At 39.1% G+C, this 19,014-nt stretch overlaps 1 protein-coding gene across 17 annotated transcripts in view; it reads right to left on the bottom strand.

Annotated features, from left to right (window-relative positions):
* The window catches only part of LOC143217063 (uncharacterized), a 277,026-nt gene that overhangs the window by 24,961 nt on the left and 233,051 nt on the right, over window positions 1-19,014 (bottom strand). For 16 of the 17 annotated variants that reach the window (XM_076440794.1, XM_076440791.1, XM_076440789.1 and 13 more), the window contains 8 exons: window positions 6,764-6,890; window positions 3,872-3,960; window positions 2,564-2,653; window positions 2,305-2,349; window positions 1,994-2,020; window positions 1,827-1,862; window positions 1,254-1,358; window positions 123-167 (listed from right to left, as the gene is read on the bottom strand). In XM_076440794.1, the coding sequence (XP_076296909.1) occupies window positions 123-167; window positions 1,254-1,358; window positions 1,827-1,862; window positions 1,994-2,020; window positions 2,305-2,349; window positions 2,564-2,653; window positions 3,872-3,960; window positions 6,764-6,890 (564 nt within the window). The remainder of the gene's footprint in view (window positions 1-122; window positions 168-1,253; window positions 1,359-1,826; window positions 1,863-1,993; window positions 2,021-2,304; window positions 2,350-2,563; window positions 2,654-3,871; window positions 3,961-6,763; window positions 6,891-19,014) is intronic. The other variant, XM_076440796.1, reaches the window with a different exon arrangement.

Below are 19,014 nucleotides of genomic sequence, written 5' to 3'. Positions count from 1 at the left end.
TTTCAATTATTCGATTCCACGGATCATATTGTCCAGTATCTGGGATTCGCCAGAATTGGATTTTTTCTGCAATTTGTAACCTACCTAACCTACAAACCTAATCTGTGGAGTATAATACGTACGGGCAGTCCCATTGGACCAGGATCTCCTTTGGCACCCTTCTCACCCTGCAACGTAAAAAAAATTGTATTCGTGAAAATGTACTCGCTACACATTGGAATGCGCTGGTTTATTACCTTTCTTGAGATTACACTCTAAATTATGTATTACTTTAAAGAAACTTAAAATCGTAGATGCAATTTCTATCTACAGGGTGTTCCAAAAATGTTGTACTTCCTTGAAGGAACTTTTACTGTTGTGAAAATGTTCTCCGCAGGGAGTCTTTTCCAACAGACGACTCTCGCGCGTGAATACTCACTCATCGCTAGGGTACACTCACACACCGTTAGACCACGTATACGTTTGAAGCAAACAGCGCCGTAGATTGATCTTTCATCTAGCGATTTTGACTACTACTAAACCCCGTCTTTGCATTATCGAGAAATCGGAAGTGGAATCCCGGACCCTTGCAACCCTTGCAATCCTCGCGTACGCATTCGTGGTCTAGCGGTGTGTGAGTGTACCCTAGCGGTGTGTGAGAGTTCACGCGCGAGTGTCGTCTGTTGAAAAAGCCCCATTAAGGAGTTATTAACGAAAAACACGGACCTATCGAGTGCAATTACAACTGGGCGTGGCGTTGGCGGTAGCCGCGCTCTGATTGGTCCATGTTTTTCGATGATAACTCCTTAACAAAACCACGGAGAACATTTTCGCCAATTTCAGGGATCACATTTCTTGTAATAAACATTTTTTAAATATTTCCGTAATGAATATTCTTAGAACATAATTTCTACAGTTATCATTTTATGATATCTCTTCTTTTTTATCTTTTAAAACTTGTAAAATTAACGTAAATACTTCGAAAACCAATGTTAATAAATATTGCATTCTGAATGAAAATAAAAAGGTCTGTAATGATTAGATATTATCACAAAATAGGAACATTAAGTCCAGTTGGTTTAAATTGATACATATGATACAATTTTTAAAGGGACAGTCGACCGACCGACATCAAAGGTACCGCCGGAAGTGTCACTGTATTTAAATTATTATCATCAGCGAATAAACGACCGCTCGTAAAAATAGTAAGGCGTACTATGTGAAAGATAATATTCTTGTTTCACAGAATTTGATAATTAACGATGATTACTGACAGGATCGCCTTTGGCACCATCGTGTCCTCGATCTCCTTTGATACCAGGTGGACCCTGCAGTCCGGGAGTGCCAGATGGACCGGGTGGTCCCGGTGGTCCCATTATCTAGAATCATTTCAACATTATCAAATATTTATCAAAGTTCCTCCACAAACATCGCAATATTTAACCCTCGTACGCTCTTCCTATTCAAAATCATCCATTCTGTATTTTTTTGATCCTTGAATCACGGATTTTTTTAATGTATAGGCACTTTCGGTAGCCAAATAAGAAAATGTTTGTAACAAAATGAATTAGTTTTTAGTCGACTACAAAATGCAATAGGAGAAGATTCGAAAAAGAAATTTGTTCATGAAAAATGGCACTTCATGTTTTTTAGGACATAATATTATTGCTTACGTCATGATGAAACTACATTTTAAGCAACCATTAGAAACAATTTAAGTTACGATTAAAGTACGAAGCAAAAATAGATGAAACATCGGAAAACCTTTTTCACAACCATTTCTGAGGAACGCACGAGGGTTAATAGAACGAGATGAGAACGAAATGAAAGTTTCAAGCGCTACTCACCACTTCGCCAGCATTTACTTCGAATGTCCCGTCTCCCTGTAACGAAACACACGGACATTTAAATGCGAGCTTCTCTTGATGATTTTCAAAAGGGAAACCAGTGATTTTTAACAATAAATTCACATCACAAACAAACTTTAAACGAAGAAATATAATAGCATACACACCTGTCTTCGTCTAAGCTTCTTGTATTTCTGTTGTTGAAATTTGGTTGGCGCATCATGAAACAAAATAATAGACAATATCGTTAATAGCTGTTAAAATTACGTGTTAAGTTTAATTTAAAAAGAAACAACTAACATATCGTAAACGTGACTTCTGGACTGCGGATTTTATACATTTATGACACATACTTGAGTGTGTGAAATATTGAGTCAATTTCAAAATGGAGCTACACTACTTTGAACAAGAATTTTGAACAATAAAATATGTTAACGAAACTCTGTTTTGTATTGCTGAGAAAGAGAGGTTAACTCACCGATTCACCTTTCTCTCCTCTTTCTCCTTTCGATCCTGGGTAGCCCTGTTCACCAATAAACACATAAGTAACGCAATAAATAATAAGGAAGATACAATAAATGTTGAAGACAGAAAGAATGTAACTTGAAGAAGAAAAAATCAAGTGGTTTGGTAGTAAAGTGTTGGAACGCGCTAGAAAAGTGGTTAATCGTTTTGATCAGTGAACAGCTCAAATAACAATCGAGATTAGTATTTGTTACACGAAGTAATTTACGTACCGGAGGACCTGGTAAGCCTGGTGGACCCATAAGGCCTGGTGGTCCGATATCACCGAATTCGCCTTTCTCACCTTTTGGACCAGCGTTACCCTGAACAAATGTTGATGACAAAATTATACACAATATTAGTGGAAATTGACAAAGTTGCATTAACTTTATTTCGTACATAATTGTACTAACACCACGGAAAGCCATTGAACAAATCATTTAATTTCTCGAAAAATCAAAAATAAATAACTTCCCTATAAAGTCGGGAAGTTAATTTTATTTGTAATTATTTGGAATGATTCAATGCCTTGAATTTTTAAACAAGGTTTTCATAGATGTCGCAAACTCTCTCTCTGTACTGCACGGCAGAGTGTAAAAAAAAGATTTTCTAGAATTAGAACAAAATTGATTCATTGATTAATTGATTAATAAAGCTGTATTCTTTAAAATTTAACCACTGAATTTTATTGTCACATCGGGCACGAACTCGTGCAATCACCTAATATTTTAATTTTTTAGTTGGAGTTGTTAATAGTAGAACTACGCGATCTAAGAAACAGCACAGACCCGGGGTTTTTTCTTAGATCAAGACTGTGCACGGTACACCGTTCCTTCTGGCTTTAGGTTCCTTCTATATTCTGTGTCCTTCTTTGTACGATTCATAAAAATATCCGGTCTAAAAATGTAATTTTTACTTCCGCGCAGACCTAACATAATTATCCTGCATTAATAAATCGCGTCAAGTCCAAGGACTTCTTTTTAAATTCAGCGCTGTACTTTATTACGACGCGACAATAAACTCTGCGGAATATTATGGAACGTTAAGAAAATTGAGAAAGAGGGGCATAAAATCGCAGTCATGGCCATTTATCTTCTGCCGTTGTTCTTCTCCTCGACAACGGACGACCGCACGCAGCTGTCGCATGTCGCCACGCGTGAGATACTTGACAAATTCAAATGCGAGATATTTTTACCACCCTCCTTACAGTCCGGACTTAGCACCTTGTGATTTACATCTTTTTGCGCTTCCGACAAAATGTCTGAGCTTCACAGATATTCGTGTACAACAATGCAAGATTGCAGTTCAGAGTTATTGTACAGGGTGTCCCAAAAATGTTGTACAGTAAATTCTCTATCGATGCAAAAAGGTGCAACACGATGGACGCAACAAAAGAATAGTGTCCCTCTACGATCGATGCAAACGAACCTCCCCGAGGCTTTTGCGTCGATAGAGGATTTTCTGTACTTCCTTAACTTCCGTAACTTTTTCCTTTGCGAAAATAAATTTGATAAAATGGTTTATGTGTATTGTTTACTTACTGGCAAGCCTGGCGGGCCTTGGATACCGGCTTCTCCATCCGTCCCGTTCAAACCAGGTGGACCGGAAGGTCCTGGCTCTCCTCTTTGTCCTGGAAGTATACATTTCTGCTAGTAACAGCTCACTTTATTACGGGAAGTCGATCAAACCCCAGAATTAATATTTTCTATCCTTGCGCAAATAGAAAACTCAGTTACGATTAATATCTTCCCGTTTATCTTTCAGGCTGCTCCGCAGATTCCATTCACTCGCTCGCATCCATATTCAGTCACTCGAAAACGCTTTTTACCATTATTCGAAGCGCGACGACGAGTACGAAGAAATCAAGAGTAGAGACAGCTTTAAAGTAGTGTTAATGGAACTTCTGCTGGAAGGTTCTTGCAACGTATGGACCAACTTTTGGAAACTGTTCCGAACAAGATTGCAAGTCGATCAAAAACTTGTAGAAATACTCGACCGTAACTATACAGGGTGTTCTCCCTAAAACAGGCGATTTAAATTGTTTTCTCTAGCTGTCGTGGTAGAAGACGTTTTTCTTGTATAATTTAAATAGTTTGGCAACGTAATCGAATTGGAGAACGAATTGTCCTTTCTTTTGAGATAATCTAGGTTGTTTAAACATGTGCTAATAACTTTTTCTTTTATGTGTTATGTACTCGCAATCCACTTTCTACACAACCTGTTACATACATCTTTATGTGAATCCAACAAAAATAAATTTTTATTCACAATAAAATAACAAATTTTTAAATTTAATTTAATTTAATTTACTTTAATTTATATAATAATTAATTTTTAAAGTTTCGAGCTTGTATGTGCTATGTGGGAGTAATTAAAAGTTAATCCACTAGAATCTCTATAGTGTAGTCCTCAGAAATGTAAATTCTTTTAAATTCGTTTAAATACAAGTTCTTTTAAAAATGTAAGTTCAATTTTAATATTTTGTGATACTCTTGTGCAAGTATTTTCTGAAAATGACCACCCTGTATATGTACACAAATTTTATTTTCTATCACGAAACGTTCTCTTGTTTTTCATTTTATTTTCATATCAGACGTTACTCAGAGAATTTGACCTTGCAATCTTATAACCTGATTCGTTACGTAGACAAAATGAAACATGTGTCATAGAAAAAATTAGAAACAAGATACGCCTTTTACTTTTTTGGATGGAAGTGTAAATCTACAGTAGACTCCCGCATAAAGCGATCAAAAAAACCGATTTGAAAAACTGTATACATGTATTTTTCGTGGCAGTAAATGCACATCTTTTATATTTACTTGACTTGACAAACTTTTATTTTCAGAAAAAATGTCGAATACGTCTGACAATAACCAAGACCAAAACTTTTTGCATACCCTGTACATTCACTGTCACATGAAATACATATGCGATGCCATACACTTTAAATTGGAATAGCATTTTCATAAATGTACCAAACGACTTCAGTTTTTCTGTCGAAAAATCTCGTTCAGTATTAATTCAAAAGGAACTAGTAAAAGTTCGTTTCGCAACTTCTTTATTCTTGTAATGAAAATTTAAACAAATGTGTTTTGTAAATCCACGAGTTATACACATGCTAAAAATTTCATCGAAATTGATTAATTAATTTACGAGATATAAACGAATTAATGAATTTCGATGCAATTTGCACTATCCAAAACACATTTGTTTAAATTTTCGTTACAATCCCTAAGAAAGTTGCAAGAAGCAATCTTTATTGCCTTTGATTTTGGTAATTCAGACTGAACTCAATTTTTCCAAAATTTTCATTCCGTATTATCTAGTAAACCAATGCATTTAACTTGCCAGACAAACTAGAGTCGTTTGGTCCATTTATGAAGAGGTAATTCCGACTTAGATTGCGTGCCATCAATTATGAGACTGCCTCCTCAGAATATTTTCATTAATGACACAGCACAAAAGATCTTTCATGTGTAATTTAAATAGCAGGGGTTGTTTTTCTCATAGTTGTCAAAGACCATCGATGTTTTGGCTGTTTCCGTTTACGTCCGTGCTCAGAATTGGATGAAATTTTGGGAATGGGTTCTTTGTTGACTAAAATGATGATAGTCAGAAGGATTTTCAGCGACTCGAAAAAAAATTTACCATTTCAATGTCAGTCCCTACCTCTCTCTCTCTCTCTCTCTTACCGACTAATTTTTTTACTATTTAAATGTCACTCTCTAGAGTCTATGTAGAGGTGTCATTAAGAATAAACGAACAATTGAACAAACGAACGAACACGAAGAATGAATGGACGATACAATTAGGATTTTTATGGCGCTACGAGGTCAACAAAGCTGGTGATGATCCATTTTTGCAATTAAGTAAAGATATTAAGTATGTATATTCTGGAAATTAATATAAAATGTTTTCAAAATTCCAATGGTAAAACGAATTAATTGAATATCTACAATGGGAAGATTATGCGATCAGAATTAGTTAGGATTAGGTGGTAGGAGGGGCGGAGAGCATACGAAAATACAGGAGCGGTGTCGGTAAGGTAGGGAGTGACATTGAAATAGTAAAAAATTGTTTCTCGAGTCGCCAAAAATCCTGCAGACAATCATCATTTTCGTCAAAAAAGAACCTACTCCCAAAATGTCATCCAATTCCGAGCACGGACGTAAACGGAAACTTCGCCGATGTGTTTTGCATTTAATCAATCAGTCATAGTTGTCAAGATCGTCGAAGTTTTTAAGCGAGGAAACGTTACGTTCGCGTGGAACAGTCCACGGGAACGAGGTGAAAGGTCCCTCGGCATAGAAGAAACACCGGTCGAAAGAGCGGGGTCGTTGTTTTCAATCGTCAAGAGGAAAAGAGGAGAGATGAACGATCGTCATCCGTCTTTCTCTCGAATCCGGTAGAAGAATGGCTCGTGGAAAATCTACCTGGTGAGCCTGTGTCTCCCCTGGTGCCTTTCTCGCCCCGGTAACCCCGTACACCGGGTTCACCCTTGGGACCCGTTAAGCCGGGTGGGCCTCTCATCAATGCCATACCGCTTTCACCCTTGAAACCCTATAACGCAACACTGTAAGGTCAGATCCAACCAGGTCCTCCATCTTTATGTTAATCGATTTTCTTTTTTTGCTTTTCCCGCGAGCGCGCGCGACGAAGCGTTAAACACGTTCTCGGTTTTCCCCCATAGGAAGGACGGAGAAAAAGGAGGGGATTGGTGTTTTATCGGACACTATCTTTATCCTTACGGCTGGATTCTGGCACGGTTCCTCTCCACGCTTCCTGCTCGACAACAGCTGCCGAGAAGCATCAGCAGCTCGACAGCCCGTTGTTGCGACAATGCCGCATCGATCATGCGAGCGAGCGGGTCGCCTAATTCAAACGGCTCGTCGCGACGGCCCGTGCCAGAATCGCCCGCCTCGACTACGACTACGGTAACAACACGATATAGAAACACAATAGTTAACACTTAATCGACAACACGAAGAAAGTACTACTCGCATGCAGATTGACAACAACGGGAGCGTGTGTTAGTGGGATCAAATTTAGTAGAAACTGGAAGCTATCAGAGTTTCTCTTTCTCCTTCAAGGTGGGATCTCCTGACGGTGCAATGTCCTAAGCGCGTTTGGACGCAGCGTTTTGTGATCTTGGGACCTCTTACGTCTTACAGTATTCCACGAGTCCAAGAACAGAAGTGGACAGAGCCCGAGGAATAAGATGGTCAAGGGAAATACGTGGGGCCTAGGAGAGAGAGGAAAGGGCTAAAGAAATCCTAGACGTGCCGGTTTTTTTAGTGGGGTATTGGGCCCATCTGGTGTGTGACCCCCGAGCAGGGTTACCATATTCTAGTCTCGCCAGGCCCCTTCCGTCCCTCGCTCAGCTGCGCAGCGAAGCCCGCCTTTGCTTCTCCCACTCTTCTCACTAACGCTGACGCGTGAGCTAAGTTAGCTTGCTCCACGTGGTACGCGTCAGCGTTAGTGGGAAGAGTGGGGGAAGCCAAGGCGGGCTTACGCTGCGCAGCTGGGCGAGGGACGGAAGGGTAAGGGGCCTGGCGAGACTCGCATATGGCAACCCTGCTCCCGAGTCTCACACTACCCCCCTCTGGGGTGTACGTAAACGTATTTCTTCCGCACGTCTTTAAAAAACACACAAAAAGTACTCCATTCGTCACACTTCATCAGAAAGGATTCGTCTAGTTGACGAATGGAGGATCGCAAAACCCCGCGTCCAGACGCGCTTAGGAAATAACACTCTGGACACAGCGTTTCGCGATTCTACAGCCTCGTATACTACGTATGTACACGAGTATGGATCGCAAACTTGTGCTTCCGGACACACAGCAGAAAGTTATGATGAATGGAGTATGGTCCAGACGCGCTTAGGAGATCTCACCTTAACACGGCTTTGTTACGCGCGAGTAATCATGATTTCGCGAATCATTTTCATCAATTTTGCCATTTTTGTTAGCGTGGAATTTTTTTTTGTTGGTCAGAGACGAATAGGCTTGCACATGGATGAAACATTTGAACAGTTTTTAAATTAGAAAAGAATCGTGACTATATAATTGATTAATAAAGGTACACTCTTTAAAATTTCACCGTTGAATTTTATTTTCAAATCGGGCACGAACTTACTTACTTAATTATCTGATATTTCATTTAATTGGTAAAGATTGTATAATATGTAAGGGTGTATAAAAAGTAATGAGTATCCGTTCTAGCGGTGAATCTACACCTCTGGATCGGTGGACATTTGTAAGAGAAACTTTTCGCAAAATTGTTTATAAGAAAATTGCTGTTAAAGTTTGTTTTTACATCAGTACCTCCTATTAATAAATTTTTTAATGTTTTCGGCGCAATGGTTCGATCGTTTATTACGAATTATAAAGGAATTTTGCTAATTGTCAAACAAAATCGATTGATATAACCTAGATCGGTTTCAAATACGTTCGTACATCAGTATCTTGACAACAAGCATGTACGACGCAAGCAACACACGTGTCACACATTTAACTTAAATTTATTTTTCCCAAAGCAAGTGAGTGTGTCTTCATGAACAATATTTCTTACATTCAATCATTCAATATATTTCTGTTTTCTCAAAATTATTATAACATATTTAATTTACAGACGCGATTCAAATAAATCTTGAAAAAGATCCAAACTAGGATCGAAACGTTCATTTTATTTGACAATTAGCAAAGTTGCTTTATAATTCGTAATAAACGATCGAACCATTGCGCCGAAAACATTTAAAAATTTATCAACAGCAAATACGATCGATAGAAGAAACATACAGTCGGTGTACAAAGTATTCGTACACATTAAAAAAAAAACGAATTACTTTTTCAAAATTGGACCCAACAGCTTGAGTTTCTTTTCAGACGTTAGAAGGATTAGTTCACTAGCTAATGTGTAAATAACTTTTCTTAAAAATTGTTATTGGTCGCAATTGCGAAGGAAATAGTAAAGATGGTAGGACCTCTGGTAGGTCTAAGTCAGTTATTTACTTGTACAAAGTTTCATCGAAATCGATCAAAGATGTTACGAAACATAATTGATTGGAAATAGCAAACATCGTAAGAATCTGCGATTTAAATGAATCGCAAACCGTAAATTCAAAGATTTTTACATCTTACAATGCCCATAGCTTTTTTATCCGTCAACCAATTTCAATGAGAGAGAGGAACTTTGTACATATATATAACTTACTTAGATTTACCAAATAAATGTATGAAATTTTCATTACCGGCACAGATAAAAAATTAAAAAATCGTGGTCTTTACTGTTCCCTTCGTAATTACGACCAATAACAATTACAAAAAAAAAATTATTTACTAATATCTCAAAAAAACTAGCTGCGGAGTTCAATTTTGAAAAATTGATTCGCTTTTAAAAGATGTACGAATACTTTGTACACCGACTGTATATGTAATAAATACCTCCTATTCATCGAGAAGAGAAAAAGTTTGAAAACAGCCACATGTCGCAAACAAATAGTTATTGAGATATAAGCTGTTAAAGTTTTAGCAAAATTTGATTGTGTAGAATTATACGCATAGACGAAAGCCTACTACTACAGTCCACACGACCGTGTCGATGAGACAGAACATGATCGTCTGCGTAATTTAAAGGGACATTCGTCGAAAGGCCCGTATCAAAAAGAAGTGATCGTCTCCCTGTCCATTCGAATCATAATTCTGAAGTTGCAAAATGTGAAAGAATACCTTATATCCATTTTTATAAGAATATTAATCCTACATTATAAAATACGAATGTCAAGTATAGGTACTTATACATTTTTCAGGATATTCTGTTCCTCTGTCGGATCAAGTGGACACTGCCATTTTCGCGAATACGTCTTATTAACGATGAAGCACAAAACACCACACTTCTCTACACACTCACTGGACACTACAAACACACACTTTTCGACAGCGAACGGGAAGAAGTTACTCCGACCACGGTCAAAATAATACTGCGGTTGTCACCTCGTTTTTTCATGAATGGTTCTGGGAAATGTAGCGTCTGTTAATTGGACGGGGGGGGGGGGGGAGTGTCGAAAGGGACTTTAGGTTGAGAAGTGGGGAAACTGTCAAAGAAATTTCTTTTGTCTACGGTCATCAATGACGTGATTTATGAGGGTAGCCCGCTCGTCGCTTCGATGGGTCCGTCGCACGTGTTGTCGATCTGTTTTTTGCTTGCTATAACGTCCTTCACAGGTATATTGCCTTAATCCGCTGGAGGGACGGTGAGGTACGGTAACATTTTATGATACAGGATTAATATTCTTATAGCAATGGATATAAGGTATTCTTTCACATTTCGCAACTTCGAATTGATGATCCGAATGGGCATCTCGACGAATGTCCCTTTAAATTTCGTTTGTCGAGGCACGCACACTTTTGTCTATACGTATAATTCTACACAATTAATTTTGCAAGAACGTTAACAGCTTATACAATCTCAAGAACTATTTGTTTTCGACGTGTGGCTTCTTTCAAACTTTTTCTCTCTCCCGACTGAGTGGAAGGTATTGATGTAAAAAACAACTTTAATCCTTTGCACTCGAAGCAATTTGAATTCCAAAATCAAGATATTTGTTTCAACCCAGATCATTTTTGTTCTATGTAATCTTTTTTACATTGTGCACATCAAATTGAACCTGTTTTCTTATATATAACAGTTGAGCTTTTTACAATTTATAGAATACAGACTTTAATAATGTTAAAACTGTTTTGAATAATATTAGTGGCGCCTCAGATTCGCCGTTCGAGTGCAAAGGGTTAACAACTCTTAACAAATGTGAAATTTCAACTGCTTTTTACCCAAGCCTATTATCAAACGAACAATAAAAAAACCTCGGTGTACGCCAGTTGACTGAACCTGGAATGGATCGAATTATTTGATTCCCGTAAAAAGAGTCGGCCCGGATATAATCTGACGCGAATTTCGGAGAAAGGAAAGAAGAGAAACGAAAGAGATGGGGGACAAGTAAAAAAAAAAAATAATAATATTAATCAAAAACAACAAGAAATATCTCGGTATTACGCGGGTGGACTTGGCGGTGTAAAACACGTTCTAGTACACAGATGAATCGCAAATAAAGCTACATACTTGAGGGTCTGTTTGATACTTACGCGACAATTGCAGGCTTGCATCGATCACCGGTGGATAAAGTTGCGAGAGCCTCAAAGCCAGTAGTAGTAGTAGTTATTAGTTATTAATGATTTGAACCGACACACAGGGAAGAAGTAATGTGGTGTTACTTGCTACATTAAACACAAATTAGTTATCAAGCTACGTACACTACGCCAGATACTACTGACTAAAGGTAAGCGGTCAGTCTCACTCTCTCTCTCCCACCCTATCTCTCTCTCTCTCTCGCTCTCTCATCACGTTTCACTACCCCTTTACTTAATCGTTCGCACACTAGAGTGGCTCTTATTTACTCTCGTCAAATTTTTTGTCAAAATTTCTTTGACGGCATTCCCCAGAGTTGTTCCAAATGATTAAAAAAGAAATCTGTGCGAAGTTTGAGCTGGATCGTGTCCCAATTGGATGAAACGTTAAAATAATTAATTTAATGCTCATAAAATCGTTCTTCTCGAATATCTTCTATTTACGCGTCGAAGAACATGTTAAAAGGTTGCGTTTTTTGCGTCCTATTACTTTTTTTCGTGAAACGAACGGTTTTTATTGTCTGTGTGATTTCATTATCTTGTATCTTCTTTTCTAACTTGCGGAACATATTTTGTTTAATTTGCAGATTTTTCTAAACGCAGTTCTCTTTATAAGGGACCTTGGCCCTTGTGAAAGTGGAACTGAACAATTTTTAAGACTTTAAAAGAACATATCGCACCCCCGCAAGAAAAATGACACAAGTGAAAAAATGGCAATTTTGAGGTTATGTCATTGAAGAATACTACAAGTTTTATAGTATTCTTGAAGTTGATTTTTTTCTCAAATGCTACATTTTTGAGTCGTGTCACTTTTCTTGCGGGGGTGCGATATGGAATCTCCGGCAGAAAACTCTGCAATTATAGAAAAATAAGTTTCGTGAGTTAAAAAAGGGACACATTTTAGTATTTATTGAGAGAAGATGATGAGACCACACTTCAATTTTTTCGAAGACCGTTCGTTCTACGAAGAAAAGTAACAGGACGTAAAAGACGCAGCCTTTTAACGTGTTTTTCGACGCGTGAATAGTTTAGAAGACACTCGGGAAAACGATTTTACGAGCATTAATTTAATCATTTTAAAGTTTAATGCATTTGGGGCACGTTTTCCCATAGGCACTCAAGCTTTGCACAGATTTTTTGTGAATTATTTGGAACAACCCTGGAGGGGGTGCCGTCAAAGAAATTCAAAAGTCGAAAACAAGAGCCACCCTGTTCGCACACTCTCTCACACTAACAAGGAACACGACAACGGCGGTTAGAACTCGGATAGTCATGGCTAAGGCTGAATACTGAATTAGTAATGTTCTGCGGCACAGAAACTATATTCCGTTTTTGCGAAAGAGGAGACCTGAAATATAGCGTTCGTCATAACAGCTGTCCACCCAGCTCCAGTTTCATGACGCGTGATTGGCAGAAGAGGGGTGGACAGCTGTTCTGACAGCGAGCCTTAACATCTCTCCTTTCGAAAGGCAAATTATAGTCGGAAGTATCGCTCGGGCCGCTGCGAGCTCCCTAAAATGTTGACTTTGCGATCTACGCCGCTAAATTATATAACATAACGTGCTTAACAAGTAAAATGATTATCCTAGCAGGAGTTCGAATAACCGAGAATGCTTCTAGATCATCGAGAAGCTTGCAACCTGTCGGAAGTTTGTTTGTGACGGCTCGAGATCTCGTCGTTTATTGCAAAATTCCTCGAGTTTCTCAAATAATCTTAGCGTCGATGAGAATCTCGATTTCAGTTTGTTCGTTGGATCACTGGATCCCTTAACCGTGCGTACATTATCGATCGCGACCAGTGACGTGATTCATGAGCTAAGCGATTTTCGGTCGCAGTTTCTTTGAGCGTCCTTGCTAGCGAATACCTCCGAGACCCAATTGCTCTCGTCAGATCTGCTGATGTATTAATACTTACGGTCAAACCATAAAGCAGAATGGATCAAAAGAACGATAGCGAGTCGCGAATAGTAATCGGTAGATCGCAGGTGTATTTTCTTGTTTCTATTCGTATCCGTCAGAAGAGAAAAACCATTTCTCACGTTTTGTACGCGCGCCTATCGTCGTCTAACATAACACCGGTGTCCCGAAAAGTCGACAGGTATATCGGACAAAAGCAACAAGTATCGATTCACGTACGTGTTATTTGCTGCCACCAACGTTTCTCTATCGGTAATCGAAGAATGGTCATTTGCATCGTAACTGTTCCGGCTACGTGTCGGTGTAAGCCCCGCGAGAGAATGCTCGGGCACTCCTCGAATTCTGGTTTCTCGAAAGCAACGCGGACCGTTTTTACCACGCTTATATTATTAACTTGCCGTGTTGTTGCTGTATGCGTGAAATCTTGTAATAGAATTTTAAACCTCTTCCCATGGTCCAATCTTGCTGAGATTTTCTATACACACGTGCTTCCGATGACAATAAAAGTAGAAAATAAAACATATAAAAAAACTTTTTAAAAACCACGCTTATATATTAAAATGCACTATGAAGGAGAAAATAATTTTGTTCCTAGTTCTCCATAAAATAATCCAGTTAAATGATCATTAATATTTCTCCCCACAATTTTAAGCAATTAATTCTGTTATAAAATTAGTGTCGGAATGGATAGAAAAATTTAAATAAAATCATGATATTAGCGACTATAAATAAAAGCGTGCAGCGCCCACGAAGATCATGTCATGTAGTTTAGCGCTCCATGCTTTTATTTTTATAGTCGCTAACGTCATGGTTCATTTAAATTTTTCTATCTATTCCGACACTAATTTTATAACAGAATTAATAGCTCAAAATTTTGGGGAGAAGTATTATTAATCATTTAACGGCATTCGGTATTTTATGGAGAACCAGGAAAAAAATTAATTTCTCCTCTCTAGTGCATTTTAATATAAGCGTGGTTTATCCAAAGTTTTTTTTATGCTTCGCACAACCTATTTTATAAATAACACTGCATTTGAATGTCTAGATATTTATCGCGACAGCTTGGAATACGGGGTGTCCCAAAAATGTTGTATTTCGTTGAAAATGATTTCCAAGGTCAGTCGACGTAACTTTTTCCTTTTCGACAATGTCCTCCGCGGCTTTGTTACCGATTTATTAACAAAAAACAGAACAAATCAAAGCGCGAAAGCAATGAACGACTTCCGGCTCGGGGGTGGGTCCCGCTGAGCGTGGTTGCCATTGGCCGAACCGGAAAGCGTCTGCTACAGCCGCTCTCTGATTGGTCCATGTCTTTCGTTAATAACACCTTAGCAAAGTCGCGGAGAACATTTTAGTAAAGGGAAAAGTTATTTCTAGGCTGCGGATTTGATACATTTACGACAAAAATGGGCACGTACAATTTAAAGCAGTAAATAAAGAAGATTTAAGGACATCTGTGTATTAATTTCAGCTTCACAAGACGATTAAAAGAAGAAAGATATTTCTATTTGGCTCCTGTGTCTTGCAATCGATGCAAACATTTTTTATTTTGCATAAAGATCCGCAGATCATAACCTTGGGAACCACCTTCTCCAACAAAATATTACATTTCTGGTACAGTCTGCATATTGTTCAATCGACTTGAGCCTTCTAGATTTATTTCGAGTGCTATCATTTGATCGCATAACAAGCTGCATGAATTCCTATAAAAAAGTGCAAGAAACGTACCGCGAGTCGCCGCGAAAGGAATACGATTGACGCGGGCGTGTAAAGAATTGTTTCGGATCGCATTGATTTCGAGAAACGGCGAAGATCAAAGAATGCCTCTCATCACTCTGTCGCATGGAGTACAGGCGACGGTAGCAAGGTCGCAGAAAACATTCTTTTGTCCTCGAGATAAGATACGATCTCCGGACTTCGCTCGTGCGATCTCTAAATTGTAACTTTCCTCCGCGCGTTCGAGAGGATCGTACGTATTACATAATTCTTCAATCGAAGTCCTGGGTCACCTGTGCAATCGAAGTCCACTGCCGGCCAACGCTGCGCCGCGCAGCACAGTGGGCTAAACGCTAAACCGACGAAATCTGTGTCAAAATCAAAGAACTTTCGATAGAAATGAGATAGAGCGATGAAATTTTGTTTAAATAAAAGCTGAAACTTTGCAGAATATGGGATAATTATGGAGATTGTGGTGCGAACGTTTTTAAACCTTGAAAGAATATTCGTTACACTTGCACAACTTCAAGAAAATTCTGGTTTTTCCAATACCACGCGCGGAAAATTTTTTTTTTTAACATGCGACACATCATTTCTCGTAGATTTTTTCACGCCGATTTCAAATCTGGTTTCAAAATTTGTCTACGACCTCAGGTGATTGCAAAATCGATTTCTTGAAATTCTACATGTTTAAGGGGCTAGTCTACCCTCGATTTGTAACTAGAAAATTACTAGAATCTTACTAGATTTTGGGTCGAAAATATGGGTTTCGTACTAAACGTTGTTTGACCTTATTAGAACAAATTGTGGGCTGTGTGAGGGCTCATTCGAAAGAGGAAGAATAGACGCAGCGCGCTTTTCTCACGAGGTTAACGAGATTATGTTAATAACTAATAATATGATGGCCCAAAGTCGAGAAAAAATCTAGGAAAAAATCCCGCAGATTTCAATGCATTTTCTGTCTCTAATAGACTTTTTTGACTTATGAGATGAGAAAAGCGCGCTGCGTTGAACCTTCCTCTTTAGAATGAGCCCTCACCCAGCTCAAAATATGCTCGTATAAGGTCAAACAACGTTTAGTTCCGAACCCATTTTTTCGACCCAAAATCTAGTAAGATTCTAGTAAATAGCAAATATCTAGCAAATAACTAGAATCTTACTAGAAAGAATGGCTCGAAACATGGGTTTGCTGGTTTTCAGTTAGTGTCCTCATTTGAGCAAATTTTGGGCTGGGTGAGGGCTCATTCGAAAGAGGAAGGTTCACCGCAGGGGGCTCTGGTCATCCCATCAGCCAAAAAGACTTTTGGAGACAGAAAAATGCATTGAAATCTGCTGGTTTTTTTTCCTGGATGTTTACTCTACTTTGGACACTAATATTATTAGATATAAACATATTCTCGTTAACCTCATGACCAGAGCCCCCTGCGGTGAACCTTCCTCTTTCGAATGAGCCCTCACCCAGCCCAAAATTTGCTCAAATAAGGACACTAACTGAAAACCAGCAAACCCATGTTTCGAGCCATTTTTCTAGTAATATTCTAGGTATTTTCTAGTTACAAATCCAGGGTGGACTACCCCCTTAACGAATTTTCTAAAGGTTAAAAAACGTTCGTACCATAATCTCCCTATTTTTCCCATATTCTGCAAAGTTTCAGCTTTAATTTTAAAAAAATTTCATATCGCTCTATCTCATTTCTATCGAAAGTTCTTTGATTTTAACACAGATTTCGTCGGTTTGGCCCACTGTGCGCCGTAGGGCGGTGATGATTGATCTCGGCTCGAGTATATCGGTGTGAACACCACCACATTGACTCGAGTGAATCGAATTTTCAAACTTCTTAATTTTCATTATTTTCTTATGGGACTTTCACTAACTTATTTCTGGCATTTCTCTGATCAAAATGACACCAAACACGATATAATTTCAACCGTATTTAGTGTCCGCGTCTCTTTCTTTCCAATACGCTCTTCTCCGTTGCGTTCGAAACTTTCATCGTCGATTAGACCACTAAATACAGTTGAAATTATATCGTGTTTGGTGTCATTTTGCATTAGAAAAATGCCACGAATATGTTGGTGAAAATTCCATTAAAAAATAATGAGAAATAAAGAAGATTAAATATTCGTGTTACATTGTGATGACGCACGGGCCTTTAAACTGTGCCGGCGATGGCGACGCGCTTCGGCCGGGTCCCATGCAAATCACCAACACAGATTTCTCCGACACGGTTTTCGCCGACAACATTTCTCCGACTCCAGATTTGTCCGACAATAGCTTTGACAGACAACGCCTTTAACCGACAACGACTTAAGATGCAGTATGATATTATTGTATGATAATACATATGATAATACTGTATGATAATACATACTGTGGTTGTCTTAAGTCGTTGTGGATCAAATTCGTTGTCGGACAAAATCGTTGTCGGTTAAAGGCGTTGTCGGCCAAAACTATTGTCGGACAAATCTGGAGTCGGAGAAATGTTGTCGGCGAAAACCGTGTCGGAGAAATCTGTGTCGGTGATTTCCATGGGACCCGCTTCGGCCACGCGATCCTATTTCATTCTGTCCTTCTCTATCTCGGCGCGGTAGACGCAGTCATAAAAAAATAGCCTCTACTACACCACAGAGGTCCGTTCAGAACACGGTTGTTGGACATCGATTGAAGAATTACCGTAATCTGATTTCGTCTAATCTCCGGAAAAGGAAAACGCGAGACCTTCGCCTGCATCGCGAGCCACGATCTGTCTCGTTCACGCCATTCCGTCGGCCGACGACGGGGAATCGTGAAATTCTTCGCGGTTGTAGATCGTATCGAATCCGAGCACAGCAAGAACATTCTCCATCTATCATCGGCCAAACGACAATGCAATTTAACGGCTACTTGTTCTAGTACACTAAATGAGAAGAAGCGGGTGAACCAGTATGCCATGCGTGCTGCATGCTCGCATGCTTACGTGATAATAATCGTGCATGTGCTTTTCGTGATTTCTACGTAGGCGTTCCGAAGCATGAATAACAGTGTGGTCGTCGAGGGAGTTGCGGGTTCTGGGTCTTGACCTTGATCTTTGTACAGGTTGCTTCTATCGGTGAAACAATTAGGGGCACCGTAGGCATGTACAGACTTTACGCAAACACGAAGGTATTTCTCTCCAGGTGAAATTTTAATCGATAAAATATTTTCTTATTTATTCTTTTTGGCAGATCAATTCCGTTCCTTTACGATGAAAATGGATTTCCACAGAATTGCGTATCGCCTGTACACAGCGACACGAGATACGTCAAACGGATCAGAAAGGATGGACGAGAGTTGAAAAGCGCGGAACAAAACGATCGGGGAGCAGCGTAATCGCGGAGGCAAAAGAAAATCGTATCGCGTACGCGAATAAAACCGAGTCGCGGGGTAATAAAAATGTAAAAGATCGAACTGGGATCGAGGGATCGTCGGTGGACGGTAATCAAACGGTGGGAGAAAAAGAGGTGAACGACGCCGATGGTTGTTGTTGTTGTTGTTGTTCGAGAAAAATAAACGTATTAAATGTCCCAGCCAGATGCATATGCGTTTCACATGCGAAAAAGAAGCTGCAAAACGTTTCCATCATGCATTACATATGACAGGAGAGACAGGGAGGTGAATGTGAAACCGGTGAGGATCCCTGGAAACGGTGCTTAAACCGTGAGCCTCGGGGGAGGGAGAGAAGATACACAAAAATACGTTAGGATGTATGTCTTCTTTTCTGGTTGAATTTCGACGGAAAGCTGGAAGATTTCTTTTCTTTTTTTTTTGTTATGGGTGGTTGTTAGGTAGGATGAAGTGGTTTGTACGGTTGATTTGGTCAGTGGTCGTTCGCCGGAGGACCTCGCTGAAG

The sequence above is a fragment of the Lasioglossum baleicum genome, chromosome 16, assembly GCF_051020765.1.
Source record: "Lasioglossum baleicum chromosome 16, iyLasBale1, whole genome shotgun sequence".
Classification (NCBI taxonomy): Eukaryota; Metazoa; Arthropoda; class Insecta; order Hymenoptera; family Halictidae; genus Lasioglossum; species Lasioglossum baleicum.
The sequence above is the reverse complement of the archived record's forward strand: the minus strand, read 5'-3'. Positions and strand labels throughout refer to the sequence as shown.